At 35.8% G+C, this 11380-nt stretch overlaps 1 protein-coding gene across 3 annotated transcripts; it reads left to right on the forward strand.

The window, feature by feature from the left end:
- The first annotated feature begins 263 nt into the window (after positions 1–263).
- LOC131033639 (protein NRT1/ PTR FAMILY 6.4) lies at positions 264–4963 on the forward strand. Of its 3 annotated transcripts, none has more exons than XM_057964918.2 (7): positions 264–487; positions 623–771; positions 1083–1194; positions 1663–1880; positions 2366–2928; positions 3336–3742; positions 3934–4963. In XM_057964918.2, exons 2-7 carry the CDS (start codon positions 769–771, stop codon positions 4464–4466), a joined length of 1836 nt encoding a protein of 611 aa, XP_057820901.2. In that variant the 5' UTR covers positions 264–487; positions 623–768; the 3' UTR covers positions 4467–4963. The 3 variants fall into 3 exon arrangements, with proteins under 3 accessions (XP_057820901.2, XP_057820886.2, XP_057820896.2); XM_057964903.2 differs by having other exon boundaries at positions 655–771; XM_057964913.2 differs by lacking the exon at positions 623–771.
- Positions 4964–11380: the final 6417 nt, after the last annotated feature.

Genomic DNA, 11380 nt, shown 5'->3' on the forward strand with positions numbered 1-11380 from the left:
TAGTGTAACAGTGTGAAGTGTTTAACGTGAATATGAGCACACAACAATCATATTGCATGGCTAGACAGGATAAGAAGAAATGCCTAAAAGTTAATACAACTCCTCGAGACTTCAAATAGTTTTTGGTGGTGCTGTGTTTAGGAACTTTCGCTGCTTTGTGGATACAGGTATTGATTTACCGAAATCTAGAACATAAATGTTATCTGCTTTGTCCCGGAACCGTAACCATATACTTCAATTCTTTCTTTCTTGATTGGATTACATTTAAAAACTTTGTCCTGCTTATAAGTAGAGTCGTTATCCTGTTGGAGTCGATCAAGTTGATAAATGTTTGGAATTATTTTGTTTGAGTTGGTTTAGGAATCTTTCCTTAATTGATGAATGGAATAGTTCTATTGTGCTGGTCTTATGTTAGAAAGCTTCCCCTACCTTTGAAGCGGTCTCCACCTGGTGAATAGGCTCCTCAATTACCTGAACTTGATCTATGGTATCTTCATATTGAATTTCTAAATCTAAACTCTCATACTTGTTACAAATTTTTTTATTTTTAAAATTGTAATGATTTTTATTAAGATTTTAAAATGGTAATGTTTTCTATTAAGATAAGTTGGATTTTTGACAGCTCCCAAATTCCTGTTACAAAATGAATAACAGATAGAAAAAACCCAAAGCAACCAGATGAACCAAAAGACAATCAAAACTGCAAACTGAACAAACGCCTGACACAATCTTTTGCACCTTCACAACCTTATTGAAGGGATTTTTAAAATGGTAATGTTAATGCAACTGTTTCCCTTAGTTTGTTTCTTTATGTTGGATTGTCTTCTCTTTTCTTATGTTTTCTTTATTTTAGTTTTTGGGTTCTCATTAATGTAGCTTTCCAGACTCTGCCCATTTGAACTCTGGAATGTGATCTTCTATCTAGTCACGAATTCTCATTAATGTAGCTTTTCAGACTCTGTCCATTTGAACTCTGGGATGTGATCTTGTATCTATCCACTATTTTTTTGAATGTGTATATTTTTCAATATTGCTAATATCTGATACATTTATTGATCAAAAATTATTATTGAATTTTGCAGGAGGAAGAACAGAATTTATCTAAGTTTGCCAGTGATGGAGAGCTGGACAAGAAAGGAAATCCAGCAGACAAGTCTAAGACTGGTGGATGGTCTGCAGCTTCCATTATTTTAGGTAATTTGTGTGCAGATCTAACTCACTTTACAATAGATAATTGAGATCTGGTAGACAGAGTATTGATCAATGTGGATGTGAAAATATAATCATCAGAGTTGAGATAGATGGCAATTGAGCTTCTAGTATACAGATTCATGGATGGTGTGTACCTTAAAAGATTAATATAGTTGAGATGATTCTAAATGAGTTTCTAATGGATAGTAAGAGGAAGTTATGGTTGCACAAACTTTGAGTTTGAGCCAGTTTAGAGACACTTAAAATTATGAATAATGTGTTCCAATTGGGAGTTTTGGTTAGATGGGTCAAAGCTAAATCTAGAATGAATTCAGCCATTCATAACAGCGGATGTCAAAGCATTGAGATTTGGAGAATATGTATGGTCTTTGCTAGTAAAATTCATATTAAATCTTATTGAAAGGGAAATATTAGTTCTAACCGATTTTTTCTTTTGAATGTACTGTCCAGGAGCGGAACTTTCAGAGAGAATGTGTGTCATAGGCATATCATCAAACCTGGTTACTTACTTGGTTGGGAAGTTGCATCTTTCAAATGCAGACGCAGCAAATGTTGTCACTAATTTTATGGGAACCCTGTATCTGTTATGCTTATTTGGAGGATTTATAGCAGACTCGTTGCTTGGCCGTTTCAAGACAATTGCAATATTTGGCACAATTCAAGCTCTGGTAAGTGTTAAGTTTTCATGAAAAAATGATTAGAATTTCATGCACATCAGATTCATCTTAATCTGGACTTGACATAGACTTAGAACGGCCTTCTGTTCATTATGGATATGGAGGCGTAGATTATCATGTTTCTATAGATTGTGTTTTTTATTGCTTTTAAAAAATGTGTCCTATAGCTATTTGGGCATGTTTTCCTATATTATGGGTGAATTTTTTCTACTCTTTTACTTCTTTTACCTAAAGCTCATTGGATACAAGCTGAATACTCGTCTGGTCTACTCTAAGTGAGCTGTGAACATTAATATGATTTCTTTCTTTCTGTTTCTGTATGAGATTTATTTGTCTATCAAATTTAAAGATGACTTCATCGATGTTCTTCATCATTTTTTTTCTTTCAGAAAGGCTAATAAATTTATTACCTTTGGTGAGCTTATGTTGAATTGAAACGTGTTTATGGTGTTTGATGTATGATTGGATATTTAAAGGGAGTTGGTTTACTGGCCTTTTCGACCTCACTACCAAGTTTGCAACCTCCAGCATGCAAAGATAGCCACCAGTTTTGTATTCAAGCGAGTGGGAGAATGATGGCCTTTCTCTATGCCTCTCTTTATATCACTGCTTTTGGTGTAGGAGGGGTGAAATCCAACGTTTCAGGATTTGGGTCAGACCAGTTTGACAATGAGGATCCCAAGGAACAGAGAAAAATGATCTATTTCTTCAACAGATTCTATTTCTGCATCAGCATTGGCTCCTTGTGTGCAGTCACAGTGTTAGTGTACATACAGGACAATATAGGAAGAGGGTGGGGATATGGAATCCCTGCAGGGAGCATGATTTTGGCAGTGGCACTATTGCTTGGGGGCTCATACATATATAGATACAGAAAACCTGGAGGAAGCCCTCTCACACAAATAGCCCAAGTCCTTGTTGCAGCATGGAGAAATAGGAGAATGAGTTTGCCTCCTGATCCAAGTCTCCTCAATCAGGATGGATATGCCAACACCATGGATCCTACCAAAAGAAGAAACCTTCACACCAACCAATTCCTGTGAGTGAATTCTTCCATCAATCAATTGAACTTTTGGATTATGTAGTCTTATTCGATTTCAGTTCTATATCATTACTATCTAGTAGTATATTCACTTGGTCTAGGCGAAGTTTTTTAATGAGGTCTTGACAGGATGCTTTTATACGCAAGAGTGACATGGTATATGAAAGAATATACATTTCTAGAAATGACTAAAATAGGCCAAATAGCATTTTTTTCTAAAATAGGCCCAATAGCATTTTTAAACATAGAGATAGACGAAATGGTGTTCAAAGCTTTCTCCTACTAGCCATAAGAGAAAAAGCTACAAAAAAGTTGCAAAAAACATGGGGAAACATGGAATGTGCCATGATAGCTAGTTAAAAGAAAGCAATCCCACTAACTATGGCTTTCTTTTACTTTTTCAGGTGCCTAGACAAGGCCGCCATATTGGATCCGGACATGGTCGAAAGTTCAAAAAGTGGCCCATGGAAGATGGCCACTGTAACTCGGGTGGAAGAAGTCAAGATGGTACTCAGATTGCTGCCTATTTGGTCTACTTGCATCATGTTCTGGACAGTCTACTCCCAGATGACAACATTCTCAGTAGAGCAAGCCGATACCATGGACAGAAGAATCGGATCCTTCAAGATTCCAGCAGCTTCCTTGCAAATATTTTTAGTAGGAAGCATTATGCTCTTCACGATTTTAAGTGAGAAGGTCATCGTTCCCTACTTGAGGCGCTTGACAGGAAAGGCGTATGGAATCAGCAGCCTTCAGAGGATATCTGTGGGTCTGGTTTTATCAATAGTTGCCATGTTGGCAGCTGCTTTAGGTAATTTTTTCTGATACAACTGATCAATGGTGGGTTATAAGCTTATAAGGTTTTCTCTAATTGTTGTGCGTGAATTTTTTTACATTCTTTTTAATTTCAGTGAAAAAACTTTGTAGGTTTCTTCTGTCTGTGCTAAGTTAGCTATAGGCCATTTATGGCCATCAATATTGATATATTTGTTTCCTTTTTAGTGGAGAAGAAACGCCTGGATACAGCAAAACAATATGGACTGACCCAAAAGCGAAATGCTACTCTTCCGATCAGTGTGTATTGGTTAGTCCCACAGTTTTTCCTGGTGGGTGCAGGGGAAGCCTTTGCCTATGTTGGTCAGCTTGAATTCTTCATCAAGGAATCTCCAGTCACTATGAAATCAATGAGCACGGGCCTTTTTCTGAGCACACTTTCTCTGGGCTTCTACTGGAGCAGCCTCTTGGTCACCATGGTCAATAAGGTCACCAAACATGGGAAGAACAGGGGTTGGCTTCCAAGCAACCTGAACATTGGAAGATTAGATTACTTCTATTGGCTTCTTGCAGTTTTGAGTGTCATCAACCTTGCAATATTCTTCTTGTTTGCCCGCTGGTATAAGTACAAAGAGGAATGGGGAAGCAATGGAGAGGATCGGAACTCATCCAATATGAAGGAATTGAACACAAGTCTGGAGAAAACAAAAACTGAAGAGCTTGAAGTTTATGTAGATGTCCTGAGTCATACAAAATTGTAAAAGTTTTCTGTATCATCGGAAATAAGTTCTGAAGAAAATGTAGCTGCAGAAAAGTTATTTCTGCAATATCTTCAAGGATAAGCAGCGATTTTTCACGCTACAGACTAGCCATCAGGGTCATAGGGTCTTAATGGGAGCATAAAGTAGGGACTTCTTAAGTTTTCCATGTAAAAATAATGTTCAGTTTTTTACCTCTCTGGATGAGAATACTTATCTACACCATTAGACAACATCTTTAAGAGGTAAACGCTCATCATCTAGCAGTCGAAACAGAAACATAGAAGCACATATGAAGTATGCAAGGTCCGTGTAAGATCAAATAGAAGTTGAAGACGGAATAGCTCTGTTGTGCCAGGTGTTTTAATCACAAAAAATTTCATTGCAATTCTTAGGCTATTGTCCTGGGGACTTGTTTTCAGATTAATAGGCCAACTGATTGTTCTCAATGTTTCCAACTGAGTAGAAGATGATCGAAGATGGACTGTGTTTTCAGTTAATTTTTCTTTCTTTTATGAAATTTCCTATCATCTCATTAGTCATATGGACACATCAATAAAATATGATTTATATTAATCTTTTTATTTTTGTTTTTTAGACACTTCCACAAAAAGTATGTCAATGTGACATCAAATTTAATGACTTGGATCTGAAACTTTAATTATAACCAACTGTGAAAAATATGAAATTGATTTGAAATAATCACATAAGATTTTGAAAGAAGTGAAATTAAGAATGCTCAACTGCTGATTTCTTGAACACAATTTGATTTTATCTAAATATAAACGGAACTTCCAATATATAAGTACAAAGCATGAAACTTCCAATATATAAGTACAAAGCATGAGAATTTATTTTCATTTGGAAAGGGCAACTGGTTTTTTTTTCCAAGAAATTAGGGCAATGTGTCCATAAAACTCTCATTTTGGATAGCTGAAACAGAACAAAAAAGAATAGGAAAGTGGGGTATGAGTGTGGAACACATCTTAACGAGAAAACCAAACTTTATGTGTGGAATATTGAGGACAAGGTGGAGGACAAAAGAATTTGGAAAAATGGAGCCACCATCTCACCCCACAAGACTAGCTTACTGTACCACCTATCCAAATAGATCCCAGCACGAAGTGCCCCAAATGATAATAAATGCATTCGTTGCCCTGTTTCAGGATGAAAGAAACCACCTAGATTGATTTTTATTTCTACTTCTGATTAACAATTCAATTCTAAATGATTTAGGCCTTTCCTACAATCTTTTAATAATAACCAATTAAATTCTTTAATTTCAATGTACCCAAAATAAAGTGAGATAATTTTGAAGGTATTGATTGCCCTGTTTCCTGGGTAAAAGGTATAAAATTGATCTATACAGTTTAGCTGTACAAGATTTCTTTTTAATTTTTATAATAAAATAGTAGTTTTAAAATTTAAATTGTGATGATTTTTTTTAATTGATGTTTTATTTATGTAATCTTTTATAATTTATCATAATATGTATTGTACATATATAAATTGGATTTTTTGGAATCCGTAGGTGATGATAGTGCAAATATATATACTACTTAAAGTATAGTATTTAGAATATTATTATGTTTATATTATATTTCAAATGATGATTACATGCAAAATTCAAATAGAATTAACTAATAGTCAATGCCTCTAATCATCTCAAAAGTTTACAAAAAAATTGCTAAACTCCTCAAGGTCAAGTTCTTCCAAACCAATACTACTAACCAACCTTGTCTATGTCACACCATCATCAACTTAGGTTGGCTCTTGTGGCTCTACAACTCACCAAGTTGTCAAACTCCCCTTATATGTGAACATGTTGTGGTTAATGAGACACAAGGTGGTATACACAACTATATGTTCCTCTAAATAGAATGGATGAGGTTATAAGTAGACTAGTTTCTCTTAGAAGTAGAAGAATTAGAAACATGAAACAATAGGTACATGGTTAGTGTTGTCAAGTCAAAGAACTAGGCCCATGCATAGTCTATGTCAAGATTGGATTATCGCATGTCATAGTTTCCCTATCCAACTTGGCCTCTTCTACATGTCCCTTAGGAGTGGCAAGTTTGTCCACTCAATACGAATGATGCCAACATCTATAGTATCATAAATCTCCAAACTAGCCTTCGCGAACTCTTCCTTCACCTTAACATCTTATATAAGGGCAAGTCTATTGGGCCTTTGCATGCACTACTTCATATTTAAAGCATAGGTAGCCATGGTTAAGGGAATGTTGAGCTTCTCCCATCTATGATGAATGGTTGATTGAATATGCTATGTTATATAATTGCAATATGGGGTCTCTCTCTTGTACAATGTTCTTCATTTGGCCAAGCATATTTTCAATGCATGCATACACCTCTCAAAGGCTCAGTGCATTTATTTCCCCTATCAAATGAATTTGAAGATGGAGTAATGATGGTAACAATATACCTTGCATCAACTAAAAAATTGACACTCTACATTACCTCCATTCTCCTTCCTTACATCAACTTATAATTAGGCTATTGATTATACTTTTCTATCATGTCTATTAATTGTAATGTCTATTGCAACTCAAGCATCCTCTCCAATAAAATAAAGTAAATGCAAATCTAGTCTCTAAAAGCTATAGAAATCTTTCTTTGAGGTTATGAAGTGTGCATGTGAAATGTGGTGATTGTAGATAAACATCTACACATCTCTTGCATCATTGACTACCTCTTTGATCCAAATAATTTTTATGATGTCCTTTAGTGCATTATTCATGTCATGCACACAACAATGAACCTACCAAATATGTGTGTAGGTCATACCAATCAACTTTAATGTAGCTCTACACATATGTTGTGTTTGTCACCACTTGCACCACATTCTCTATCCCAAACTCCTAAGTAGCATCTATAAGGAGTCAAAATCAAAATCAATATTTGTGTGGTGTATTGGACAATTGATAGGTCTAAGGAAACTAAAAGATCTCTTTGCACATGGGGTAAGTGTAGAAAGATGGTTGGTCTCATTACAAACATAAGACGAGCATGTTATACAATGCTTGCATTGTGGCACGGTAGCTACCAAGCCTAATGTGCTCTTGTTTTGTGGGCCATAAAATAAGAACTATTAAGAGGTTGAGCTTGAACTTGGCCTCTCACTAAAAAAAAAAGAAAACAATGACCATCCAAGAGTGCACTCATGTTATGGAGTCCTCAAAACATCACCAAGTTATTGTCAATTCATTGTCAAAATGCCACCATGACATCCTTGGGGTAAAGGAGGTAAGTTTAGTTTATTTTTAAGTATAATTTTTTTCTTAAATAGCAAGATAGAATTGGCTTTGAGTCAAATTTATCTAATTTTTAGGAATTGAAAATCCCCCACTAGTCGATGAAAACCCTCATTCAATAGGTCATGAAAATTCTAGTGAAGAACATCCACAAAAAACCCATCTAACAATGCCTTGATATCATTTTGGATGTAAGAAAACATAGAAGGAAAAATAAAAAACAACAATGGTAAGTGCACCAAGATGGTGAACAAAAAAGGGGGTATAAGTGGCCACTTTTTTTTTTGAATCAGCTAAACCTGAACTAGGAGGAGAAATTTGAGACTCATCCATTCAAAATTTGAAGATACCCAAAGAAAAAAAATTGTAGTACTCTGAATCTAGTTTCCAAACTACTAATTTTTTTTCCAAAATTGGATAAGGTTAAGGGGGTCAAATCTTTCGTATGCACAAAAGTGTTCTTGTTTTTTTCAGCAAAACATAACATAGTTTCTGACGTGCACATTGTTGGTGTAAATAATTATTCATCATGGATATTGTAACGCATGCTAGAATTCATTCTTCAAATAAACAAAGCTATCAATTAGAAGCACAAGGGAAATCAAGAATCCCTATCTAATCAACAAATCTAACAAACTAGACAATGAAAAGATACAATATCAAGAAATAGGAATTAAGAATGAAATCAATTAAAGCTCCCTATCCCAAGATTGCATATTGCTTCCATTGCTCTTCTCCTCTTCATGGTATGATGACTCTCAGATATTGCGCTGGTAACCTGCAAGTGACACAAAGATTCAAAGTTCGTGATTGTTGAAAATGGGGATTGGATGCTCAATTTATAGACAATTGGAGAAGATTGATTGAAAGGTGGAACAGATTGATCAAGAGGTGTGAACTGAGGTGAGCTCAAATGCAAGTTGATAGTTGAACTACTGATTGTAGGAGTGAAACTCAATAGATTGAATAGATTAATTGAGTCAACTGATTGAGAAAAAGCTGACTGAAGGAAGAAAAAGAATGATTGGTGGAAATAAAGAAGATGACATAGAGAGCTTAATTTAGAAAAAGCTAACTGAAAGAGGGAAATAGAAGTTGAAGAGATAAATGATTTAATTAATTAATTGATTGAATTAATTAATTTAGCATGTGCTTGCATTTAGATTTAGACTATTAATTTAATCTTTGCATGAGATATTATTCAAATAATTGAATTTATTAATTCAATTTAGCATTTGAATATATTTAGAACTTGACTTTGATTTTCAATTTGGTTTTTGAAATCATGCACATGTAATTGAATTTGGAATAAATTAGAAGAATATGAAATTAAATGAAATTAGAATTTGGGGATTTGGAAATGGAAGAATTAATTAGTTAATTAATTAAATAATTTAAAGAAACTATTTAATTATGTAGAAATGGACTTTAATTAAATAATAAAGATTATTTAAATTAAAGGATTAAATCACAATTAATTAAATAATTAATATTTAATTAATATTTAGAAGAGGGTTGAATGATTAGATGATTAGAGATAGAAATTGAGAATTAATTTATTTAAATAATAAAGATTATTTAAATTGAGGAATTAACCATAATTAATTAAATAATAAATATTTAATTAATATTTAGAAAATGATTAAATGATGAAAGAATAAGAAATAGAATAATTAGTGAGATTATGAGAAAATATGAAATTAGAAGAAATAGTTAATTAACTTAATTAAATGATTAAAGAATTATTTAATCAATTAGAGGAATAATTAGTAAATGATCAATGAGACATTTTTAGGTGTCTACATTTGCCCCTCTTTGAGACAAAGTTAGAACGACATTGTTTCAAAGAAAACAAAAAATTCTGCCCCAGTATGCCTTGGTATTGCTGTGTAGTGTAAATATGCCCCCTCGGAAAAGGTGGTCGAAAAATTAAAAAATTGAGACCATGTTTTCAATACCAGTGTAAAGAACAAGCATATGAAATTTCATGTCATTTCGAGATCGTTTGAGTAGGCCACAAGTTGTTTGAAGCTGGCGGGGACCACGAGCGTCAGAGTGTCATAAAACCCTAATTTTTGAGCTATAAATAAAGAATTCTAGGTTTTTATTTGCTCATTTGTGATTTGGTAATTCCTCGATTTCTTTGCAATTTTTGTGCCTGTTTCTGAGTTTTCGGTCATCATGTCTGGTTATAGAGCTCGATTGCACTTGTTGGACTGAGTACGTTCATTTCAGAGACCTCCTGGGACTGGCGACATGGTATTTTTCATTGCTTTTTCTTGATTTTTTCCTGTTTTTATGCCTTTTTTTCCAAAAAGTTTCCAAAAAGTTTCCTATTTTTATGCTTGGGGTCCTTGTCTACTTGCCATGTTATATTATCAGATGCATGGTATTGTGTATCTGGGATATCGTTTTATCAGTTGTGGTATTACTTTGCTTCAAACATGGGCATGGGAACACATTTCTATATCTAGGCATGTTATTCATGTAGACTTGCAGCCAAGTGAGCCTTATGCTTTCAGGTATACAACAGGTATCAGACATAGGGGTTCGGGGAACACCTTGTACTAGAGACATCATTTTGATATATTGCAGCATTTTATTTGGAGACCTTACTTAGATTGCCCGGGTTGGCCTGATGATGTAGTGCACTTGTCTTTCTGCCGACAACAGAGATATCTCATTGGGAGGACCTTTGAGACTCAATGGATCATAGAGATGTATCTTCCTGGGAGGGTTCTCAGACAGTTCGGTGAGGTATAGGTGACACCTATGGTTACTGCATATTTTGCTCGTGTTTCGCGAGAGGTATCTGATTGGGGTGTGTGTATTCAGCCACATGTTGCCTCTGCTGAGTTTGATTCATTGCAGCCATTACTCTGGGGTTGGGGTAGGGGTGGAGTGGATCCGGGGACGACAGCGGAGTATGATATGTGGTTTGCTAGGCATGGGCCAGTGCCTTTGATGGATCCTGCTATTCCTATTATAGCACATCAGATTCGCCATCTGAGACAGTGGTTGAGGATAGACGCAAGGGAGAGAGCCGGTGGACATGGTGGGGATGGGGGAGGAGGTGGTGGAGATGGGGGAGGTGGAGGAGATGGTGGAGATGGTGGAGATGGGGGAGGAGATGGTGGAGATGAGGATATAGACATTGGTGGAGACACTGAGTCTATTAGTAGTGAGGACAGTGATGATTCTTCAGAGTCATCAAGCAGCGATGGTGGGGATGATGATGAGGATATGCCAGAGTTGGAGGATGTGCCTACCACAGAGGGTGGGATAGGAGAGGTTGGTGATGAGGATGAGTTGCAGACTCTTAGAGTGCGGGTGCAGAGCTTGGAGGATGAGGTCGCTAGACGAGATATCGAGCGAGAGACCTACCATGTAGATTATGGTGCCCTAGAGGCAGAGCGAGTGCGTCTTCAGCGGGAGAGAGATGAGGCAGTGCGACGATGTCATATCACTATGGATGCCTTTGATCAGATTTTTAGAGTAGGTACAGATGCACGTGACCAGGGAGAGAGATATTTCACTACTGCGTAGGAGGCTATTTATTATAGACAGGCATATGAGAGAGCCATCCCTGAGGGTCAGAGAGAGCCTAGCTTCAGTGCATTCATGGGGAGGAGATCGCGTAGATCTA

The sequence above is a fragment of the Cryptomeria japonica genome, chromosome 3, assembly GCF_030272615.1.
Source record: "Cryptomeria japonica chromosome 3, Sugi_1.0, whole genome shotgun sequence".
In the NCBI taxonomy this organism is placed as follows: domain Eukaryota; kingdom Viridiplantae; phylum Streptophyta; class Pinopsida; order Cupressales; family Cupressaceae; genus Cryptomeria; species Cryptomeria japonica.

Coding starts and splice junctions, on each gene's coding strand:
- LOC131033639 (XM_057964918.2), top strand. Junction 1,881..2,365: donor TTGGCACAATTCAAGCTCTG/GTAAGTGTTAAG, acceptor GGATATTTAAAG/GGAGTTGGTTTACTGGCCTT. Junction 3,743..3,933: donor CATGTTGGCAGCTGCTTTAG/GTAATTTTTTCT, acceptor TTTCCTTTTTAG/TGGAGAAGAAACGCCTGGAT.